Here is a 24,862-nt window from a genome sequence, read left to right as displayed (position 1 = left end):
GTTTTGAACAGTAACGTCTGCACATGATTCTGACTAAATGTGAGTTTGTTAAAATACAATGACAGTAAATTACAAAAAGAAGCAAAAAAAGAAGCTTAAAATCTAAAAATGGTGGACATTGAGTTGAGGTCATGTGACCAGTTTAGTTTTTTGTCTGGGGTGATGGACGTGAACCAGATTTCACACATGTAGGTGAACCTTGTGGATTGTAGAGGTGGAGCATTAGGGGGCAGCACTGCACCACTGTTATGTCCATTCATGAGCTTCATCAACAAATAAACTAAACCACTACGACTGACGTGTGAGTTTTTGAACATGTTCCATCTAAATTCAGATCCATTTCAGGTCAAATAGAGTAATAACGTCAGCAGATCCAACAGGCCCCGCCCACACACTGGGACTGGATCTAATGGACTCTATGCACAGTCCCTCTACTTCCTGAACTTCAGGTGGGTCCTTTATTTCCTTCCTTTCATTATTGGACACACTGATTAATCCAGGTGTGTCTGCTATTTCTTGTTGTGACTACTGATTAATCAGACACACCTGGATTAATCGGTGTGTCCAATAATGAAAGGCAGGAAATAAAGGACCCACCTGAAGTTCAGGAAGTAGTGAGGCTGTGCAGAGAGTTCATTAGATCATAAAGCTGCTGTAAATGGGGAATAAAACCATGTGTAGAACCATGTCCCTGGACCGTCCAGGTCTGGACCAAGACCCAACTGTTGACAAGGTCTGGATCCAAGACGGTCTGCTTTCACACACTTTCAAACTCCACTGTCAATCACATCAGGAGGAAACGGACAGAAAAAGTGGAACTGAAATGAGTGGAAGTTCAAGTCCATAAATCCAGTCCCTGTCCACAGTTTGTATCTGTGCTGTTGACTGTAGAGGACAGAGCTGATTTATGGTCCAATAAACACCTGATATCACAAAGTCAGATCAAGCTGAATCATCTGATCTTTGACCTGGTCCTGCAGGATGAGACTGGTTTATGGTTTTACTGGTTATGGCTCCGTCTCAGACACATGAGACAGAAACAGGAGGAGGAGCAGAGGCTTTGAGCGTCAGGACGGACTGGTGTGTGCAGACCAACACACAGCTTTGTCTCCAAACAGACGCCTTCAGACGGCGTTCAGCCACAGGAAGTGGCGCTTCGTCAACACGTCTGGACGCGGCTTTGACTGACACAAACAGGACCAGACCAGACTCTGCTGGTTTTGGTCTCAGACTGGTGAGTACTGATGACCTCCTCCCTCTGGAGCTGGTTTTAGGAGGCGTTTAGGGGTCACTATGGAACGCATTTGGGCTAGGTGGACCCGCTGCAGGGGGAAGGAACGAGGAATTACTAATAATGACCAGGGCCCGTATTCCTAAAGACTCTTAGTGCAAAGAGTTGCTCCTTGTGGCCAAATTCCAAGAAAATTCTTGGAATCACTATGTTTTCTTAGAATTTCCCCTAAAAATGAAGAGTAGATCCTAGTAAAGATAAAAGCTATTCCTAAAGAATCCTAGCCCTTAAGAAAGCTCCTAAGGTCAGATCTGTTCAGAGCAGGAAGAGGACTTTTAAGAGGAAGAGGAGTTCCTTAAGCAGAGGACCAAATGGAAGAGGCAGGAGGAGATTCTGCAAACACTGGATGACAGTGAATTAATTAATTGCAACAGATTACACTGTAAAAAAGAAAGAAAAAAAAAAAAAACGTAAAAAATTTTTATTATTCTGGCAGCAGGGGTGCCAAAAAAATACTGTTAAATAACGGAAAATAACCGTGTCATAAAAATACGGTAATTTTCCACAATTAAAATACAGTTTTTGCCCTAACTTTACATGAGATTTTGCATATTTTTTGACTTTTTAATGTTTAATAAAGAATATTTACATGTATTAAAACAATCCAATTACCTATAAATATATATATAAATAATTTTCAGTGAGACTCAGTTGTCCAATCCACTGATAAAAACTGTATTTGGACAGTTTATCAGTGCTTATACATGTTATACATTCACAAAAATACATTTATTCAACATTTTTGTTGTGAAACCTCCTGTAATTACACAAGATATTTGTCAATGAACAAACAAGTCTGGTTCAACTGACAGAACTAATACTTCTTTTACGGTTAATTATCAGTAATTTTATCTCATTTTATTATTTTTTTACAGTATTAAACTATAAATTAACAGTTTGATCTCATGAATAGAAAATAAATATTTGTGAAATTACGATACATTTGCAAATGTATTTTAACTGTGTTTTTCTGGAATTTTTTTTTTTAACAAAATGGAAATTGTATGGTTTTTCACAGTTACAGTTTTTTTTGTGTTATTTTACATTTGACATGGAAAATCACAGTCTGTTTTTGTCCTTTCATAGATATTTTCCTGTATCTTAAAAATAAAGAAAAAATCTGTAAAATAAATGGTAAAAATTCTGTTAAATTACAGATTTTTTTTTGCAGTGTGCCAATTAATATGAGCAAATAAATAAAACTATCACGATGTGAATACTGTGCCAGTGGGCCTGAGTTTTTTCACACAATTTGTCGGATAATTTTAAAGTATAGCTTACTATTCATTGAACAGATATTTTCTTTTATGTGAAATATTATTTACAATTACACTGTCTTCTTAAGATTAGATTCTATGATTAAGTTTATTGATTTGAGGGTCCATCCTTTGCCCATTATCACCAAAAGTAGTTTTTTCTAGCTTTTGGGATCAACCAATCACAGCTTTTGAAATGATGACTCATACCTAGCAACGGGGTGGACCACACCTCCTCACTAAGATAGGACTTTCTGTCCATTCCTGCTCAGAGTTCTCTGACAGTGTTCTGGAACCACTCCTAAGCTCAGACTCCTTGCTGGGAATTTTTAGGTGAAGTTCGGAGCTGTGAGAGGATTCTCAGAATCTTTAGGAATACGGGCCCAGAAGTAGATCTGGAGGGAGCCATAAACTTGTGTGAATTATACACAAAGGCCCAAGTAAGTTTAGAATATGTTTGTAGAAAAAAATGAATGCATATATTTTAACAGATATTGAATAATACCAGTATTATTATATGAAATAGTCTGTATAATGTTATCAAGCAGTTTATGAATTCAATATATAATTATATAATATATATTATATAATATAATAATCAAACCCAAAACAAAAGTACAAATTGAATACGTCAGTCATTCAAAAAAAAAAAAAAAAATGGTGCAATGTCTATTTTCAAAACCATCAAGTCCATTTGTGGGAAGTCTTTGATGTGTGTCCAAAGTTAGGACACGACAATGTTCATGTCCATGTGAGGAACAGTCTGACGTTGAAGCACACAGTGGTCCACAAAGGCTGCATTTCCAATATGTGGAACCGGCTCCACTCCACTCTGGTACCGGGTCCAGATCCTATTCCTGGAGACCGTTTCCACTACAGGATATGACTGACTTTACAGTACCTGGAGGTCAGAGCGACGCAGCACCTAACTTCTGTGTCTTCTGCTCAGAGTTACTGATAAACTTGTTCGTTACGTGTTGTCCCGTCAAACTCACGCTGAATTTTTTCGTTGCCCACCAAAGACAGAAATGTGTGAACCTCCTGGACTGACCACGGTGTAGTTTTGCGGGCTGTCATCGTGGATTAGCCTACTGCTATATTTACTGTCCACTTCCACATCAGTTTTTTTTTTTTTTAAACTGTGGGTCGCCACACACTGATGACGCAGTGATGCAGAGACAACTCTCTGACCAACCAGTGGTCCGCAGTGTTTACTCATCACATTTTGTATCTCTTGAAACCTCGGCAGAGTCGATACCAAAACAATAGTACCGGGTACCAGATTTTCCAGCTCCTTTTATGTAATGGAAACCCAAAAAGGCCGAGTCGAGTCGAGCCGGTTCCATGGAGTGGAAATGCAGCAGAAGTGGAAGCAAGGGAGCATGGGAAGAGTTCACTTTCCTACCACATGATGGTCAGAGGCAGGGAATAGATGTAGTTCATCCTCCTACCAGGAGGTGGGGTTAGGGGGGCTCGCCATACCCTAGGTTGTCTTCAAAGGGGGGAGGGGTGGCTGATCTGAATCAGAATCACATTATCACAAAATAAAAGTTGGACTAGCTTTACACTTTGTACAGAGTTTGTACCATTAGCAAAATAAATTAAAAAAAAATATCATTAATGATTTCACATTATAATAACCATCTCATAGTCATATTCCAATCATGAATTATCTTAGTGATGACTAAACATTTCATTTACAAAATAAATAAGTGCACTTTCCGAAAACATCAAAATGATTTAGTATTAAAGCTAATAATTCATTAAACATTCTGCATAAATAGTTGTGCAACAATCAAGTCGATGAATTCTTTGAAATGAACCACTACGTTCATTCAAGTAATTCAGAACCCCAGAACCGCAAAAGGCCTGACGCAAAAACCACACAATTAAAAACATTATTAAGGTCAGAATGAATACATGTAAGTGTCCTTTACACAGTAAAGGGTAAGCCTTTAATTCAGCTTTAAAATTAAATCAAATATTTTTCCTATCGTACTAATACCATCCATCCATCCATCCTCTTCCTCTTCCTCTTCCTCTTATCTGGGTCATCAAGTCAACAGTCTAATCATGGATGTCCAGACTTCCCTCTCCTCAGACTCCTCCCTCTCCTCAGACTCCTCCCTCTCCTCAGACTCCTCCTCCAGCTCCTCCAGGTGGACCCTGAGGTGTTCCCAGTCCAGTCCACAGTCATAGTCTCTCCAGTGTGTCCTAGGTCTTTCCTCAGGTCTCCTCCTGGTGTGACATGCCCAGAACACCTCACCAAGGAGGAGTCCAGGAGGATCTGAACCAGATGTCTGATCCACCTCAGCTGGTTCCTCTGGATGTGGAGGAGCAGCGGCTCTACTCTAAGCTCCTCCCTGGTGACTGAGCTCCTCCCCCTATCCCTAAGGGTGCACCCAGCCACCCTATGGAGGAAACTCATTTAGACCACTTGTATCTGGGATCTGGTCCTTTCGGTCCTGACCCGAAGCTCATGACCACAGGTGAGAGTAGGAGCGTAGACTGACCGTTAATGGAGAGCTTCGCCTTTCGACTCAGCTCCTTCTGAACCACGACAGACCGATACAACGACCGCATCACTGCAGACGCTGCTCCAATCTGCCTAATACCGCTGTTAGGAATAATAAAATTAAAGGCCGCTAGCATTAACTAAATTAGCCATTATCTTAACGGAGTACGGCACAGCAGCGGAGAATGGTTTAGTCCCAAGACGTCAGTTTAAACCGTCATATTTGAAACAGTATGACAACCACAGCCACGAGACGGTAGCCATGCAACACCGGAAGCACACAGGAAGTGATGTGAGATGCTGCAAATATGTAGTGTCCACCTTACGCCGGTGTCGTGACCAGGTGAGATAGCTCAGGTCACATGGGTTACAGTGTGGGAAAATGGACCGTTGACATGGACCTGTTCAGTCCTGATCCAGTTCCTCTGAACAAATGTCATTATTAATGCGACAACTTTAATGACTTCATCGACGTAAAGTCACTGGGAACAAATGTCTGAAAGTGGACGATGAAGCCGAAAGTCCTAAACTCATCCATTGAAACCTGTTATGTCCTAGTCTAGGGGTACAAAAGGGCAGAACATAAAATGACTCCCCACTCAAATCCCACTCCCAAGGAAAACCGTGACAGATGATGTTGAATTAAAGCCGAGCAGCAATTTATTTAATGTAGGGTGAGCAGTGACAAAAATAACAAACAAAACCAACTCAAACACTCTGTACTTCGCTCGTCAAAATAAAGAAACAAAAATGCACAGGACTAACCTGGCCTCCTAACTCAAAACAGGAGAAAACGTGATGAAAATAAAATAGGCTTTTCACCCTAAACAAGTGCTGCAGTGACTACAAACTATTTACAATGTGATTGAATACAAATTTGAAAATGCCAAAAAACTCTCTCTCATAACACAAAACTGGTGACGTTGGTTGGGAGCGGGTCGAGGACCGGGGCTGGGCTGTCCACGGGCTGTTTTAAAGGCGGACTCCATCTTTCTCTACCGATTAGAGGTCCGTGCGCTCCAGGCTGGCCAATCCACAGGACGCACGTTCCACCAATCTGATACAGCCACCTGGACTTCAGCACACACATATATGTAAGGGTAGAGACTGCGATCTGGTAGGATCGGCGATTCTACCAGTAGAGACTCCGATCGTAGTCTCTACCAGTAGAAACTCCGATCAGAGTCTCTACTGGTAGAAACTCCGATCCTGCCAGTAGAAGGGTTAGGGTTAGGGTTAGGGTTCGGATCGGAGTTTCTACCAGTAGAGACTCTGATCGGAGTTTCTACTGGTAGAATCGCCGATCCTACCAGATCGCAGTCTCTACCCTGACATATACGCCACTGGCCCCCTACAGGTCAGGGTGGGATAACATGACAAATGACAGATATACATATACGACCTCAGGGTCGTAACAAAACCTGACGACAGAAGCCAACAGTCACGACTGTCATCTGTTCAGTTCAGTATCTGTTGAATTCAGGTGGTAGTGTTTTAAAGTTTACTGGAAAGCCTTCTCGATTCCAACACCAGACGATGGGGGTGGGGCCTTTCTGTGTGCAGTTCACATGTTCTCCTCGTGTCTGCGTGGGTTCTCTCTGGTACTCTGGCTCCTCCCACCATCCAAACACATGCACTGATAGGTTAATGGGTGAACCTCAATCGCCCATAGGTGTGAATGTGACAGTGACTGTCTCTATATGTTCAGCCCTCAGATGAACTGGTCACATGTCCAGGGTGAACCCCGCCTTCGCCCATGAGTAGCTGGGATAGGCTCCACCCCCGTGACCCTAGTGAGGATAAAGCGGGTTCAGAAAATGAATGAATGAATGAAAGGCGTTCTGGCTGTGGTCCACATCAGTCAGTCATGTCAGACTCCTGTTGATCACAGATTGGCAGATGAGAGGCGGAGCTCATTCAGGTGAGTGGACCAATCAGAAACAGCGTACAGAAGGTGGGTGTAAAGTGTCCAATGAGTGGAGTCTGTAGACGTAAAGACGCTCTGTTAAGTCATCTTTACCACCGGTGGAGATGAACTAACATTTATGCGACACTTTACTGAGCCACGATGTCCTGAAATCAGACAAAAGAAGACACTGTCCACAGAGAAAAGACAAACAACACAATGAAGGTTCTGTTCTACATGAACTCATACATTCACATGGGAGCCCTTTGGCATCACCAACATGTGCATCAGGAACTATTCACTGGATTTGTAGAAGCCCAGGTCCACAACGGTATCAACTGTGTGAAATGAACAGAAATACACAACAAACCCATATTTGATCCACCATAAAACATCAAACCCATCAAATGTTTCATCTAATCCAGGGTCTTTTGGATGGAATGTCAGTGACCTGGTCTCCAGAAACTGTTTCCAGGTCCATGTTTCCACTGTGGATCATCTCCTCTTCTTTAACATCTGTCTCCAAACGTCTGGACCTGAGGAGACCAGATGATGGACTTTAGAGGAATGTGGTCTCGTTCTGGTCTGATGCAGACTTTACAGGCATGTTAAAGACGTTCCTTTTGAAATGACTTTTAGACCTTTGGCTTAAAATAGTTAATTTTAATTCTAATTTGATCTGTTTTCTATGTTCTACTGCCAATAAAATACGAGTTTATGAAGTTTTCAAATAATTTGATTGTGATTTGATTGACATTTTAGAGTCAGCGTCCAGACCCTTCAGGAACTGGGGTTGTAGACCTGCTCAGACCTAGAAAACATCCATAAAACTATAAAGTGCTGCTTCTTGATCAGACTGTACATTGTTTAGGTTTGGACTCTGTTTCTGTGTTTGGACGTTGATCGTCTTCTATTTTGTCTCATAAAAGGTAATCATTCATGTGGATTAAAGCAGTTGTTGGTCGTTACTGTTGTTTTACCCTCAGTGTTTCCTGTTGAAAACTTTTCCATGTTAATAATCCTCCAGATAACTGTTGACCTGTGAACTCACTGACAATTTGGTGATTTATTGATCCATTGGAATCTGATCAGGTGATAAACAGCAGCTGTTTATTCTGTCAACAAACTTCATCTTATTTATCTCAGTTCTTTGCGTTGGTTTAGGTGAAACCTTTCCTAATAAAAGCTGAGGCTGTTTTACCTGATGTCAGTGAAGTCAACTCCTCACTGGTCTTGTCCTGTTTCCTGAGCTGCTCTTCAGGTCCCATCATCAGCTCCAGGAGGCCATCTAGTGGTCTGACTGTAGAACTACAGCAGAACCAACACATGGATCAGCCATTACACTTCAACTCACACTCACACCACAAACACCTTCATCAAGTCCCACCTACATTAAACACACACCATATGAGATGTGGGACACAGGTCTTTGTCCAAAACCCTGAGTCTGGTTTATCTGTGACCCGCTGGTCCACATCGGACTCTTCTCAATCATAGAACCACGTCTCAAACTCTGCTGTTTTCAGTGTTTGTTGTGTGACTGATGTGGATTCAGCAGAATGGATCAGTGTGAGGACAGAGAGGAGGGAGCCCCTCCCCAAAAGACCACCGACAGGAGCCCCCCAGGACCTGGACCCGACAGTCCTTCCAAAGCTCAGAGGTGAGACCACCATCTGGATCTGTCCTCCACTGTTCTCCATGTCTGAGTTCAGCACTAAAACCACTGACATCATTATTCACAGACCTGGACCTGGACCAGGAGCTGGACCCAGCTGTGTGTCCATGAAGAGTACTGACTCCAAGAAGTTCAATATTCTCTTCCAACAGGATGGTTCATCAGAGTCAGTGTAGGTGGTCCTCATTCAGACCTTTAGACCCCAGTGCCACAGTAAACCACTTGTATGTAACTGTTGATCCGACCACAGACTCTATGGATGAACGGATCCTCCAGGACTCAGCAGGAAACTGGGTTTGGGTTCCCTCATGTGATGTAGAGTTGTGTGTGTTCTGCTTCAGTTTTCAGTGCCATGTTTCCATACAGTAGTAGGTCTATCCATCAGCTGGGTGAACATCTGATGGTTGTCTGTGGACACACAGGTCCAAACAGTTTGTCATTAGATCCACCTGGTTGGACTGAAGAACATCTGACCAACAAACACAGGAACGACATTACTGATTTATACTCAATAATTATTCATGACCTGATGAACATAGAATGAACTCAATGATCCTGATCTAATGGTTCAGTGACTTTCATTGATCTGTGAGTTTTTGGATCATATTCACACTTTATTGATCTTCAGTGTATTGATCATTTTCTTATTGTTTCTACAGTTTGTTTAAAAACTAAACACTTTGTTTTCCTGATGACCAGGATCCACCACAGACCAGAGTCCTCTGGACCTGATCCTGGACCTGGATCCAGCTGTGTGTCCTTCAGGAGTGACCGGTCCAGGACGGAACCACCACTTTTTTCCACAGAGACGTAAGTTTGATGTAAATGTCCATGTGTCGACTGTTTATTAAATCGATATTAAACATTAACTTTAGTTTAAAGTTTAGAACGTGTTCATTTTCAGCTGATTCTTTGCATCATTGAGTCTGTTTCCATGACCATAAAAATCCAATAACTATTAGTAATCAGATCATTGGAAGAACCAGACCTGAGGCCTTTACATGCACTTAAATGTGAAACTCCTAAACCCTGGTTTAGACCTTCCAGTCCATTATGGGATGTCTTTGGGAGTTCGTCTGTACATAGTGATGATAGAATCCCACTTCCTGTTATTGTCTTCAACTCCCGTTTGACTCGGTAACTTCTGTTTTGTATGATTGTAATAGTTTGTGCACATGTGCAGATGGAACGGAACTAAATCCATCCCATAAACCTGTAAACATCCATGAAGACATGGGAGGACTGGACACACATCCAGCTGTGTTCATCTGATGGGCTGTAATCAGATTACTCCTGTGATCTGATCAAACACATCAGATTAGACTGTTTCCATGGTCGCTGGAAGAATCTGACGACTCCATAAATCAACTCACCATTGGGCGTCTCCATGGTTACTGCCCATTGTACATTCTGATTGGCTGACAGGTGTCCCTTTGTTTAGTCTTCTAGTGACTGTTCAGTAAATGTTCTTCAGTGTCTGAAATGACATTTCTATGGGACTAAACTCAGTTCAGTCCTGCTGCCATGATGCGGCTGATGGGGATCTACAGAAACTGAACTCAACTAAACCTGTAGATCAACTCAAACAGTGAGTGTGAAGCTCCAGACACACTCACATATGGATTCTCTGGGATCAGCAGGACCAGGACCCCTGTCCCACTACAGGGGGTCATGTGACTCATGTTATGGTCCAGGTGTGTCCACCTGTTGGTGTGCGTGTGGACAGACATAATGTGAGCTCATTGTTGATGTTTGGTCCACAGAGTGGAGCAGCAGAGCTCAGAGGTTCCAACTGGTCTACAGGATCAGACTCAGCTGGACTCCATATTTAAGGTGTGTACATGTCCAACATCTAGGCAAGGCAAGGCAAGGCAAGTTTATTTGTATAGCACATTTCAGCAACAAGGCAATTCAAGGTGCTTCACACAGGACATTGAAATAAAAGAAACAAAAAGAAACACATTTAAAACATTATAAAAGAAACATGTAAAAGGTGATTAAAAACAGTAAGTAAGAAAACAACACATAAAATTTAAAAAAAAAATAAAATAAAAACACACACATATTAAAGTAAAAGTTGCAGTGCAGAGTTTCAAAGAGAATATAAAATTTAAAAAGTCCACAGCCTTTTAGTCAAAGGCAGCAGTGAACAGGTGAGTCTTTAACCTGGACTTAAAAGAACTCAGACTTGCAGCAGACCTGATATTTTCTGGTAGTTTGTTCCAGATATATGGAGCATAGAAACTGAACGCTGATTCTCCATGTTTAGTTCTGACTTTTGGAACCCAGAGCAGACCTGCACCAGATGACCTGAGTGGTCTGGATGGTTCATACTGGACTAGAAGGTCTCTGATGGATTTTGGGCCTAAACCATTCAGTGATTTATATGCTAGTAAGAGAATTTTGAAGTCTATTCTCTGAGAGACAGGGAGCCAGTGTAGAGACCTCAGAACTGGGCTGATGTGGTCCACTCTCTTGGTCTTAGTGAGGACACGGGCAGCAGCATTCTGGATCAGCTGCAGTCGTTGGATAGACTTTTTAGGCAGACCAGAGAAGATACTGTTACAGTAGTCAACTCGACTAAAGATAAAAGCATGGACAAGTTTTTCAAGGTCTTGCTGCGACATCAGTCCTTTAATCCTAGAAATGTTCTTGAGGTGATAGTAAGCCGACTTTGTAATTGTTTGTATGTGGTTTTTAAAATTCAGGTCTGAATCCATGACAACACCCAAATTCCTGGCCTGGTCTGAGGTTTTGAACTGAAGTGACTGGAGCTGCATGCTGATTTTAAGACGCTCCTCCTTGGGTCCAAAAACAACTACCTCAGTTTTTTCTCTGTTTAACTGAAGAAAATTATGGCCCATCCATTCAGATATTTGCTCCATGCATTTACCCAGTGCTTGTATGGGGCTATGGTCACCTGGGGACATTGAAATGTAGAGCTGTGTGTCATCTGCATAGTTATGGTAATCTATTTTGTTTTTTTTCTATGATCTGAGCCAGTGGAAGCATGTAGATGTTTGAACAGAAGGGGCCCCAGGATGGAGCCTTGGGGGACTCCACATGTAATTTTGGTCTGCTCAGATTTAAAGTTACCTATTGACACAAAATAATCCCTGCCCTTTAAGTAGGATGCAAACCAATCAAGAACTGTGCCAGATAGTCCCACCCAATTTTCCAGTCGGTCAAGTAATATATCATGGTGGACTGTGTCGAATGCAGCACTGAGGTCCAGTAAGACTAAAACTGAAGATCTGCCATGATCTGTGTTTAAGCGAATGTCATTAAATACTTTGAGCAGAGCTGTGTCAGTGCTGTGATGTGGTCTAAAACCTGACTGAAAGACGTTAAAGCAGCTGTTGACTGTTCAGAAGTAATTCAGCTGTTGGGACACTGGAGCCTTTTCAATGATTTTAGCTAAAAAAGGCAGATTTGATATGGGCCTGTAGTTGTTCATTGAGGTCTTTTCTAGAGTGGTCTTTTTTAGGAGCGGCTTAATAATAGCTGTTTTCAGGGTCTGTGGGAAGACTCCTGAGCTTAGAGACACGTTTACAATCTGGAACAGGTCAGATGCCATGACGTGTGAAACTTTTTTGAAAAAATCTGTGGGGAAAACATCTAGACAGCAGTAGGAAGAGCTCAGCTGGTGGAGAATGTCCTCCAGATTTTTGTCATTGATTGGATTAAAGTGTGTCAGGGTGTTTAAATGGTTTTCAGACAGCACAGATCCTGAACCTGGTGTTGAATTCACGGCCTGTCTAATGTGCTGAATTTTCTCTGTAAAGAACAAAGCAAAGTCATTGCGGGCCCTGGCAGAGTGAAGTTCAGGTGCTGTTGACACAGGGGGGTTTGTTAGTCTGTCAACAGTAGAAAACAGTGCTCCAGCATTAGTTTTGTTTCTGGTGATAATGTTTGAGAAGAAAGACTGCCTTGCATTCCTCAGCTGTAGATTATAAGTGTGAAGTTTCTCTTTGTAGATGTCAAAATGAATCTGGAGATTTGATTTTCACCACCTGTGTTCAGCTTTCCGACACTCTTATTTCATTTTTCACTGCCATGGCATTTCTCCATGGAGATCTTTTCTTGCTAGAGACAACCTTCAACTTAATGGGAGCAATGGCGTCTGGACCTGAGCTTTGGTCCATGGCTGGACTTTGTGTCTTTCATCATGTTTTGTGTTCCAGCTGCTGGAGGAGAACATCTGCACTTTTGTCAAGAATGAACTGAAGAAGTTCCAGCAGGTTCTGAGTCCAGATTACCCAGAATGCTTAGAGAGTCTGAGTGATGAGGATGAAGAGCAGAGGAGGAGCTCCGAGGCTTTTCTGCAGATCACACTGAACTTCCTGAGGAGGCTGAAGCAGGAGGAGCTGGCTGAGCGTCTGCGCCACAGTAAGACCATTCTGTACAGATTGAACAGATGAAAATACTGGATTTACTGTGAGACTCTGAATCTGGGTCTGCATTCAGGAAGTCAGTCTGGAGTTCAGCAGCAGAAACTGAAACGTAACCTGAAGCAGAAGTTTAAGTGTGTGTTTGAGGGCATCGCTAAAGCAGGAAACCCCAAAACCCTCCTGAACCAGATCTACACAGAGCTCTACATCACAGAGGGAGGGGCTACAGAGGTCAACCAGGACCATGAGGTCAGACAGATTGAAAGAGCATCCAGGACCCCACACAGACCACTGACAACCATCACATGTGAAGACATCTTTAAAACACCAGCTGACAGACATCAGCCAATCAGAACAGTGCTGACAAAGGGCGTGGCCGGCATCGGGAAAACAGTGTCCACACAGAAGTTCAGTCTGGACTGGGCTGAAGACAAAGCCAACCAGGACATCCACTTCATATTTCCATTCACCTTCAGAGAGCTGAATGTGCTGAAACATAAGAAGTTCAGCTTGGTGGAACTGGTTCAGTACTTCTTCACTGAAACCACAGAAGCAGGAATCTGGATCTTTGCAGACCTCCAGGTGGTGTTCATCTTAGACGGTCTGGATGAGTGTCGACCTCCTCTGGACTTCAACAACACTCAGATCCTGACTGATGTGACAGAGTCCAGCTCAGTGGATGTGCTGCTGATGAACCTCATCAGGGGGAACCTGCTTCCCTCTGCTCGCCTCTGGATAACCACACGACCTGCAGCAGCCAATCAGATCCCTGCTCAGTGGGTGGACATGGTGACAGAGGTCAGAGGGTTCAAGGACCCACAGAAGGAGGAGTACTTCAGGAAGAAGTTCACAGATGAAGAACAGACCAACACAATCATCTCCCACATCCAGAGGTCCCGAAGTGTCCACATCATGTGTCACATCCCAGTCTTCTGCTGGATCACTGCTACAGTTCTGGAGGACATGTTGGAGACCACAGACAGAAGACAACTGCCCAAGACCCTGACTGAGATGTACATCCACTTCCTGGTGGTTCAGGCCAAACTGACGAACGTCAAGTATGATGGAAGATCTGGGACAGATCCACCCTGGAGTCCAGAGACCAGGAAGATGATTGGGTCTCTGGGAAAACTGGCCTTTGAGCAGCTGAAGAAAGGAAACCTGATCTTCTATGAATCCGACCTGACAGAGTGTGGCATCGATATCAGCTCAGCCTCAGTGTACTCAGGAGTGTTCACACAGGTCTTCAAAGAGGAGAGAGGACTGTACCAGGACAAGAGGTTCTGCTTCATCCATCTGAGTGTCCAGGAGTTTCTGGCTGCTCTTCATGTCCATCAGACCTTCACCAACACTGGAGTCAATCTGCTGTCAGGACAAACATCTGTTTGGTCGAAACTATCCATGGACAAATCTGTCCAGTTGTACCAGACCGCTGTGGACCAGGCCTTACAGAGTCCAAATGGACACCTGGACCTGTTTCTCCGCTTCCTCGTGGGTCTATCACTGAAGACCAATCAGAGTCTCCTACAAAGTCTGGTGAAACCAAGAGGAAGCAGCTCAAAGACCAACCAGAAAACTGTTGAGTACATCAAGAAGAAGATCAGTGAGAATGTGTCTGCAGAGAGAAGCGTCAACCTGTTCCACTGTCTGAATGAACTGGAGGATGGATCTCTGGTGGATCAGATCCAACAGTACCTGAGATCAGGACGTCTGTCCACAGAACAACTGTCTCCTGCTCAGTGGTCAGCTCTGGCCTTCATCTTACTGTCATCAGAAAAAGACCTGGATGTGTTTGACCTGAAGGAATACTGTGGTTCAGAGGAGGTTCTTCTGAGGCTGCTGCCAGTGGTCAAAGCCTCCAACAAAGCTCTGTGAGAACAAACAGTCGGATCAAACATCTCAAATATGGATCTATCATTTCAACCAGATCAATAACTTTATACTCATGCCTTTTGTTTTGTCCAGACTCAGTGGCTGTAACCTGTCAGACAGAAGCTGTGAAGCTCTGTCCTCAGTTCTCAGATCCCAGTCCTGTAGTCTGACACTTCTGGATCTGAGCGCCAATGACCTGAAGGATTCAGGAGTGAAGATCCTGTCAGATGGACTGAAGAGTCCAGGATGCAGACTGGACACTCTCAGGTCAGAGACAGTGGATTTATATGTTTTCATTCTTCTATTACACTTTGTTTCTTTTTATGCTGAAATACTTTGTGTTTGAGTCTGAGTCCATGGTTCTGGACCAGAAAAAGGTGGTCTGTCTTCTCCGGGTTGGTGGAGAATCTTTCCCCCAAGTGGAGGAGTTTAAGTATCTCAGAGTCTTGTTCACAAGTGAGGGAAGGATGGAGCGTCAGATTGACAGGTGGATGGGTGCAGCGTCTGCAGTGATGCGGTCGTTGTATCGGTCTGTCGTGGTTCAGAAGGAGCTAAAGCGAAAGGCGAAGCTCTCCATTAACGGTCAGTCTACGTTCCTACTCTCGCCTGTGGTCATGAGCTTTGGGTCAGGACCAGAAGGACAAGATCCCAGATACAAGTGGTCTAAATGAGTTTCCTCCGTTGGGGGGCTGGGCGCACCCTTAGGGATAGGGGGAGGAGCTCAGTCACCAGGAAGGAGCTTAGAGTAGAGCTGCTGATCCTCCACATCTAAAGGGACCAGCTGAGGTGGATCAGACATGCGTTTCAGATCCTCCTGAACTCCTCCCTAGGGAGATGTTCCAGGCCTGTCCCACTAGGAGGAGGCCTCGAGGAAGACCGAGGACACACTGGAGAGACTACAGGCCCTTTTCCACCAAATCCCAGGAACTTTATTACCAGGAACTTATTTGGGTAAAAGAATTCCTGGTAATTGCATTTCCATTGCACCCAAAGTTCAGGGTAATTTATTCAAATCAGGTTGATGATGTATGAGGAGCAGTAACAGAACCTGTAGTCCAGTTCATGTCCATTCACAAACTAACCTCTAGTTCAATAAAATGACACAGAACTGTAAGTGGACAGGTTGGGTTTAACGTTTTACTGGTTGTTGAATCACTGAATCCATCTGGAATACATTTGAAATAAAGTTAACCATCATTACAGATCCTTAATTTGTATTTAAAAATGGCAGAACATGTGTTTTCAACTTCTCATTCCTTAAACTAAATCACATCTAACTTTATGTGTGATGGATGGTTCTGTTTCATTTCTATTGTTTTACAGATTTAGTCCAGGTTCAACCTAAAGTCAGACACATTTACTCAAATGCCTGCATTTTAATTTGACTGCATATCACTGATAAAAGTACTTATACTCTACGTATATTTTAATGCTTTGTAAATGAACAGACAGTATTAGGTTACAATATTTTTAATTAAAAATTGAAACAAAACAAGAGGTGCAAAAAAAAAAAGAAAAAAAAAGAAGAAAAAAAAAAACAAGGTGCCTTGAGATTAAAAGGGAAATAAACACGTGTGAAAGGTTCAGGCTTCTGGACCAGGGTCTGGACCAGCTGGTCCAGGACAGCCGGTCTGGAACTCCATGGCCCTGTTCCTTTTTTCACTGTCCCACATGAAAAGTCATAAAAATGCATAAATGAATAACAGAACACATGATGACAGATTCCTACCAGTGTGATGTGTCATGTCAGATATCTGACCTGGGCCGTTGTAAAGGACAGCAGACGATGGACCAGGACACAAATGAGCCGCAGGTTCGGAAGAAGAGACGAGTCCATCCAGTCCATTTCAAGTGGAAATCACAAACATACAGAATAAATCAGTGTTCAGCTCACGGCGACAACACAAATATATCCAGTTCTCAGATTTAGGCTTAGTGTCAGACTGTTGACCAGTTAGCATTAGCATTAGCATCAGGTTAACCCAAGGGCAGTAGGTTTGATTTTGACATTGGTGGGGACACAAAAGTGCTCCAAGGCAGCACTCCTGAAAGCTGATGTTCTTTTTGCATTTGCGATCATGATTACCTCCGCCAAGGAGGTTATGTTTTTGCCAGGGTTTGTTTGTTTGTTTGTTTGTTTGTCTGTCTGTTAGTGTGCAACATAACTCAAAAAGTTATGGACAGATTTTGATGAAATTTTCAGGGTTTGTTGGAAATGGGATAAGGAAGAAATGATTAAATTTTGGTGGTGATCGGGGGTGGGGGGGCCCACGGGGGGGCCCATTTCCAACAAACCCTGAAAATTTCATCAAATCTGTCCATAACTTTTTGAGTTATGTTGCACACTAACGGACAGACAAACAGACAGACAAACAGACAGACAGACAAACAAACAAACCCTGGCAAAAACATAACCTCCTTGGCGTGGGGGGGGCCCACAGGGGGGGCCACTGATCAGCCTTGGCGGAGGTCTGCGCTCTCCGAGTGCTTCTAGTTTCACATTATGTCGAGCTGATCAAACAAACAATCATAGTTAGAAAAAAAAATCAGTAACTGACATGTTTATAAAGTATATGTGAATATCTAAAGAGACTACAAGAATTTAATGCATTCTGCAAAGTTATTCTCATGATGAACATATGCATTATTATTTAACCTCACCTGTGAATTTCCAGCCTCTCCTCCTCTCTCTCTCCTGACATAAATATGTTGATTCATGACATATGAACAGATTGTGGATACACTGTTCATACAGTGTCATGGTACAGTTATTGCCTGAGCAAAAAAGGCTTTTACTTTCAATTATTACATGTAATTTATTCCCAAAAATATGGATAAAATCACATCTAGAATCACATTTACAATCTGAGATTTTATTGTATTTTCCCCACAAATTTTCTGTGTTTTTTAAACAGTCGCTCTTCCATAGAAATACATGAACATAATAAGTAAAATAACTTTTAAAAAGTGTTTCTGTTTGTCATTAAATAGTGTCTTTTATTCAGTGTCTGTGTTGAGCCTCTACAGTTCTAGACCCTTGAACTAACTCACACTGGGACTCTTATAGAAGTGTTTTCTGTCCAGTTTTGTTGTCTTTGACATTCTTCAAATCCAAATTACCATGCACACACACACACACACACACACACACACACATGTCCACACATACATGGAAATGACACCACTGATATTCAAATCCGTCTAGCTAACGTGACCTGGGCAGAAATAATGCTAAACATATTGACAACTTCCGTTAGCGCTCCAACTAGCAGGTTCCGTTTACAAGTAGATGGAGTGACAGCGGGGACGGCCAATCACATGTATGTTAGCAAAACCAAAGAGCCAATCAGAGAGCGACATTTACATCAGAGGTGGGACTTCTAGCAGAGGCCGACTGTTAACCCTTTGTGTGCCAGAATCATTGACTAAACACTATGGACAGCGGTTGTATTAATAGGGACAACACAGTAGTGGCTGGGTATTGGTAGGGGCGGGTCCCTAGCGTCCCTACGCAGTTCTACGCCCCTGGGTTAACCTGACTTTTGACTAAACAACCAATGTATCACTAACTACTGTCCCAGCATGGAACCAACCAAACAGTGAAAATTTCTGTGATATACATTCCATTGGTTTGTTCGGATCCACTGTGACTGTTGTGTTCCTTTAGTTTCTTATAATTCTGCATCAGTTTCTTCTTCTTTTCTCTTATTTCTTTAGTCTTGTGTCTTACATTTGGCTCTGACAGCTTGTTGGCTAATTTTACTCAAACCTCGGTCGTTTCGTGTCGGCGACTCAAAGTCCATTTGAAATTCCTCCTCTGTAAATACACTCTAAAGAGCCTGGACCTTGCCATCCATCCACTTGTCGTAGCTTCTGTTTTGGTCCATTTTCTGAATTATGAAAATACAAAGCTTGTGGAAATGAAATAATGAATGGTTTCAATAGTAGCGGGTGAACGGAATGTGGAAACACTACGAGTGTAGTCCACCAATCAGCGTTCCCCAGCACACAGCCCCACCCCTAAGAATTCCTGGTCATGTGAAAAGTACTACCTCGCTACCAGGAACTTCTTCAGGGAAAGTTTGGAGGTGAGGGAAAGTTTTTTACCCGGGTAATTTAGATGGAAACGCAGCAGGGTTTTTCAAAGTTCAGGGTAGTGCTCAAAGTTCCTGCAAAAGTTCCTACGGTGGAAAAGGACCGAATGTCTGTGGGCTGGACTGGGAATGCCTCGGGGTCCACCAGGAGGAGCTAGAGGAGGAGTCTGAGGAGTGGGAGGAGTCTGAGGAGAGGGAAGCCTGGCCATCCATGATTAGACTGTTGACTCCACAACCTAGATCAGAGGAAGAAGATGGATGGATGGATGGATGGATGGATGGATGGATGGACTTTGTGTTTTGTGTGTGTGTAAAAACAGTTCCAGTTTTCCTAAATCCTCATTCTTTTATTCCAGTTCTAGTTGATAGCTTTACCTCTGTGTCAGAGTCCATCCAACCATCAGCAGGTGTTTTAATGACGCTTTCATCTTCAGTCTCCTCTCCATGTTTGATCATTTTCAACAGGAATAAAGAATTTCACAGTGAAATCACCTTTTTATTCCCAAATTTCAGTCCCTCACTGGGCTTCTGTGACAACAACAAATTCAACAAACATCACATTCAACCACTACAACTCATGTTTCTGTTCAGGAATAAAAGGAAAACAACTAGTTTTACAATTCATCCACAAGTAATGGACTTCACAATTTGATCCGTTTTTGTGTAAAACAGTCAATTTGAAATATCATGGGAAATATGATTTTTTTTTTTTTTTTTTAACGTTAAATCAATAATTTCAGTTCCAGAGCTGCTACATCCTGGTGTATAAACCACTCCAGACACATCAGTGACACTGATCTAATTACTAATGCTGTTAATTCAGGGCGGCTGTGACATAAACCTTCCATTAGATGATGGTCTAATGCTTTCAGAATTGTTCATCATGTTGGTTTTTGTGAACACACCAATCCACTATTTTTACAATGTAAAACTGTCAAACTCATTGACCTTGTGGAGTTCAAAACTATTCAAATAATGTATAAAGCAAAGAATAACTTACTGCAGGGGAATATTCCAGAAATGTTTAGTGAAAGAGAGGGAGGTGATGGTTTAAGGGGAAAGTTCAATGTCCAGATTCATGAAGTATGCACTAGGTTCAAAAGTGTCTGTATGAGCATCTGTGGAGGAAAAGTGTGTGTGGGGAGAAAACAAAGATCAAACACAATTCAGTTTAAAAAACATATACAGAATTGATTGTTGTGAGGTCCAGTATTTAATAAAGACAATGAGGGCTGTTTCTGGATAATGTGGAAGTGATAAATGTGCTGGAATTATAGAAGAAAACTGCTGAACTGTTGATGTGTGTTTGTATAACTGCACTATTAGGATCATTCTGTGGGACACAATTCAATGACTGCAGTATGGATTAGCTGTGGGTTAAATGCTAAAATTAGGACAAATGTATTGTTTGATTCATGTATTAAGTTAGTAAAAAAAAGTTGGAAAAGCACCTGAGGGTTTGGATTAAATAAGTTTATACTTCTTCCTACTCCTTTTTCAACCATGCCAAATTCAGACATGTACTTGAAGAAAGATTCTGTTCATTTAAATGTTTTGTTTTTTTTTTATTTTGTTTCTTTGCATGTTAGAAAGAAAGAAAGAAAGAAAGGAAGAAAGAAAGAAAGAAAGAAATGCATTAGTTTGGAGATGAAACATTTGACAGTAATACTTGAGTGTGTCTGTTGTAAACAATCAGATGTGTGTTCACTGTGTCTGTACTTCAGTCCAAACTCATCTTCATTCATTTCAACACTAACCTCCTGTGTCTTCTCCAGACTCAGTGGCTGTAACCTGTCAGACAGAAGCTGTGAAGCTCTGTCCTCAGTTCTCAGATCCCAGTCCTCTAGTCTGACACATCTGGAGCTAAGCAACAATGACCTGAAGGATTCAGGAGTGAAGATCCTGTCAGATGGACTGAAGAGTCCAGGATGCAGACTGGACACTCTCAGGTCAGGGTTCAACACAGAACACAACACATCATTTCAGCGTTTGTCTGCAGTTGTTGGATGGGTTGAACTTGTCAGTGGTTGTTTGTGTTGAACTCCAGACCAGTTCTACTGATCTTCAACTGTGTTCTATCGCTCTATCGCTCTCTCCTTTTCTCCTCCTTTACCTTCTATCTTTAACCCTAACTGGTCGAGGCAGACGTCCATCCTCCAGGAGTCTGGGTCTGCTCGAGCTTTCTGCCTGTTTTTCCTTCCACTGTCACCAGTCATAAGTGTTTGCTCCTGGAGGATTCTGTTGGGTTTCTGTAAATTGGCTTAGAGTCTGCTTTGGACCTACTGGATATGTAAAGTGTCATGAGATAACGTTTGTTATGATTTGGTGCTATATAAATAAAATTTGATTGATTGATTGATTATTCAGAGTCTGGAACTCACAGACTTTACACATTGAAGTCCTGTTGGTGAAGTCCCATGCATTCACAGACTCTGTTCAATGACTCCAACTCCATTCATCTCCATCCTCAGTTGATGGATGTGATGTTTTGTGTTGCAGATTGTCAGGATGTCTGATCACAGAGGAAGGATGTTCTTCTCTGGTCTCAGCCCTCCAGTCCAATCCGTCCCATCTCAGACTGCTAGACCTGAGCTACAACCATCCAGGAGCCTCAGGACAGGAGCTGTGTGCTCTAGTGGAGGATCCACACTGGAGACTGGACACTGTCAGGTATGGACTGAGCTGATGCATCCACAGATAATGGCAGATGGAACAGGTAGAGCTGACAGGAACCATCTGTCAGAGCTTGGATCCATCCTGTATGAAGGTCCAGCCCACGTTCACAGACAAACACACTCAGTCAGTGATTCAGAAGGAAGCATTTAGTGGATGTGAACAGAAAAGCTTCAGTGGATCACAGTGATGGAATGTCCATGTTTCCAGCTGACCTCTGACCCTCCTCCTCCTTTCAGGTTGGATCCTGCTGGAGTCCGATGGTTGAAACCAGGTCCAAGGAAGTGTAAGTGTGATATGATTAGATGGTAAATGGATTGAACTTATATAACACATTTTCTACACCTTCATGGTCCCCAAAGCGCTTTACAGTTCCTCACATTCACCCATTCACACACACACTCATACACCAGCGGGCGACTGCTGCCATGCAAGGCGCTGCCAGGCCCTACTGGGAGCAATTTAGGCTTCAGTGTCTTGCCCAAGGACACTTTGACACGAGGACAGTCAGAGCCAGGATTCGTACTGCCAACCCTTTGGTCATTGGACAACCTGCTCTACCAACTGAGCCACAGCCGCCCAGATTAGATGGATTCAAACCAACCTGAACCCAAACTGGGACCTGCTTCCACATTCTAAACATCTGAAGTGTTCATGAAGACAGTCAGTTTAGTGGAAGGATGAGCTGATAGCTGATTGGTCAGGACTGGTACCACATGGACCCACATACCCTGAGCAGTGAGTCCTCAGGTCCAGTCCCAGACTATTTAGTGCAGATCAGAGCTCTAGTGTCTTTCTGCACATTTACAGTCTGTACTGTCACTGTGGGACAAACAATACAAATACAACCAAGAAGATCCAAAACACAATAGAGTTCATCAGGATGAGAAGTTTGTCTGAGGAACAAACTCAGATGAAACCACCAAAACACTTCTGCAAACTATTATTATCCATCAGATAAAGAATCACATTCAATGAGCAAAAGACCTGAGTTTAGATCCAATTAGTAAACAGTCACAGTCACTGTGGAGAAGATTGGAATCTACAAATCCAACATTAGATTCATTAGCACCAACGAAACATCGACCTGAACAAACAGCAAAAACACTTAGTCTAGAAGAACGGAGAAATGACTGATGGGATTGGATTGTGTTTTTAGGTTTGAATCAGTTTGGATCCAAAATGAAACAGACTTTGAATGTTTGAATGTTAAGGATTAATATATGATCCTGAAGGTGAACTGGTTCTACAGATTAGATCTGAGTCATGGAGTCAGAGTTGATCTGTTTCACACTTTTATTCTGTGTTGGTGAAAATGTGCTTAGAAACAACAGATCTGTCTGTAAAACACTGGATTGATCTGTTATTGATCAGTATTGATCAGAGTCAGACTCACACATGATCCATCCATCAATAACAGTTGAATTGAACCCAGTCATGTGATCAGACTGTCAGTCAATCAGCTGATCACTGATCAATAACTGCAGCTGGATTGTGTTTTCTTCTGTCCATCAGATTTCTGTGAACTCACCCTGGATCCAAACACAGCGAACAGAGAACTGAAACTGTCTGAAAACAACAAGAAGGTGGAACGAGTGAAGCAGGTTCAGACCTATCCTGATCATCCGGACAGATTTGAGTGTAGGCCTCAGCTGATGTGTTCAACTGGTCTGACTGGTCGCTGTTACTGGGAGGTCCAGTGGAGTGGAAACATTCAGATAGCAGTGACTTACAGAGGACTCAGAAGGAAAGGAGGCAGTGATGACTGTGTGTTTGGAGTAACTGATCAGTCCTGGAGTCTGGACCGTTATAGAGGTGGATTCAGGGTCTGGCATAAAAACGAATACACACCCCTCCCTCAGTCCTCCTCTTCCTCCTCCTCCTCCTCTGGTACAGTCTCAGTGTATGTGGACTGTCCTGCTGGATCTGTGTCCTTCTACAGAGTCTGCTCTGACAAACTGATCCACCTGTACACCTTCAGAACCACATTCACTGAACCACTGTTTGGAGGATTTACACTGTGGGGAACAGGATCCACAGTGTGTTTGTGTGGTGTGTAGTTGTGTTGTGTGGTTGTGTAGTTGTGTTGTGTGGTTGTGTAGTTGTGTTGTGTGTGAACAGTCAAATACGATACAAATTAAATCAAATCTGTCTCTCTCCACTGTTGTGAATCTGTCTTTTTGTCTCTGTCAGTGATTCACACAGGTACAAATCCCACAATGCATCTGTACATGTTTTGGAATTTCCCGGGCCTCTAAATGAGACGATAGATTAGCATTAGCGGCCAAGCTAACGGCGCTAACGCCCATTTTGTCAGTTTCCCGAGCTCTGCTGTACAGTAGTGACCCCATGTATCCCACAATGCATCAGTGTGAGTTGTGGTTGGTGCCAGTGCTGTTGTGGGTTCAGTAACTGTGGGTTGAGTGGAAATCCAGTGGTTTGGAGCTAAATGTGTGTTGGATTAGTGGAGCTGGAGCCTGGTTGGAAATGTTGTGGTGTTTGTTGGACCAGTGTTGGAGGCAGTAACACTCACACATCCATGGACACACACACACACACACACACACACACACACACACACACACAGGAGCAGCTGTCAGCCCTCACACACTGATCTGAGAACAGCCTTAAACCCACAAACCCCATGGGACACATCTGGACTCATTCACTAGTGCACAGACACTAGATCTGCTCTGAAGGCTCATTCTGTGGTCCACTTCACACTGATTCTCTGGACAGGGGTCAGTCATGTTGGACATGAGCGCTGACTTTGGACCGACCCAACAAATGCACCATCTACAACTGACACTAGTACGTTTAGTGTGTGTGAGTGAAATGACACTAAATACAGAAATGAGTCCAGTTCAAAAGCACCACACAAACACTACAGATCAGCCCAAACGTCTGCACACACAATCAGACATGGACCCCATCAAATGTTCAAATATCAAGGTGAACCCAATAAAGCACCGGTGTCAAACATGGGGCCCGTGGGCCAAAAGTGGCCCACCAAAGGGTCCGAGTCGGCCCATGGGATGAGTTTGTGAAATGTCCAAATGACACTGAAGATATGAACAATCGTTTGAGTTCAGAGGACACATAGACCAATTCCATCTGAGCTCAGAGCAGGAAAATACTATCAGAACATCCACAAAGACTGAAAACTACAGTTTTCTATTTGTTTTAGTG

The 24,862-nt window shown here is 42.9% G+C and overlaps 1 protein-coding gene and 1 long non-coding RNA gene across 2 annotated transcripts; one reads left to right on the top strand and one right to left on the bottom strand.

Annotated features, from left to right (window-relative positions):
- Positions 1-1,128: 1,128 nt before the first annotated feature.
- LOC115414117 (protein NLRC3-like) lies at positions 1,129-24,220 on the top strand. The gene is made up of 10 exons (XM_030127333.1): positions 1,129-1,234; positions 8,524-8,628; positions 9,343-9,453; positions 10,407-10,476; positions 12,828-13,032; positions 13,111-14,905; positions 20,776-20,949; positions 21,500-21,670; positions 21,913-21,959; positions 23,189-24,220. The coding sequence occupies exons 2-10, from the start codon at positions 8,528-8,530 to the stop codon at positions 23,731-23,733; spliced, it is 3,219 nt and encodes a 1,072-aa protein (XP_029983193.1). The 5' UTR covers positions 1,129-1,234; positions 8,524-8,527; the 3' UTR covers positions 23,734-24,220.
- On the bottom strand, positions 7,459-23,714 carry LOC115414130 (uncharacterized). The gene is made up of 3 exons (XR_003934568.1): positions 23,703-23,714; positions 18,637-18,642; positions 7,459-7,563 (listed from the first exon to the last, which is right to left on the bottom strand). It is a non-coding gene; the product is annotated as an uncharacterized LOC115414130 (long non-coding RNA).
- Positions 24,221-24,862: the final 642 nt, after the last annotated feature.

This window comes from Sphaeramia orbicularis, chromosome 22 (assembly GCF_902148855.1).
Source record: "Sphaeramia orbicularis chromosome 22, fSphaOr1.1, whole genome shotgun sequence".
NCBI classification, from domain to species: domain Eukaryota; kingdom Metazoa; phylum Chordata; class Actinopteri; order Kurtiformes; family Apogonidae; genus Sphaeramia; species Sphaeramia orbicularis.
Note: the sequence above shows the minus strand (reverse complement) of the source record. Positions and strands in the feature narration are given on the sequence as shown.

What these genes read in the sequence shown, in the direction of transcription:
- LOC115414117 (XM_030127333.1), top strand. Translation starts at nt 8,528, where the DNA reads ATGGATCAGTGTGAGGACAGAGAGGAGGGAGCCCCTCCCCAAAAGACC. An exon ending in AGCTGGACTCCATATTTAAG is followed by an intron (nt 10,477 to 12,827) that starts GTGTGTACATGT and finishes TTTGTGTTCCAG; the next exon opens with CTGCTGGAGGAGAACATCTG. An exon ending in GGCTGAGCGTCTGCGCCACA is followed by an intron (nt 13,033 to 13,110) that starts GTAAGACCATTC and finishes GTCTGCATTCAG; the next exon opens with GAAGTCAGTCTGGAGTTCAG.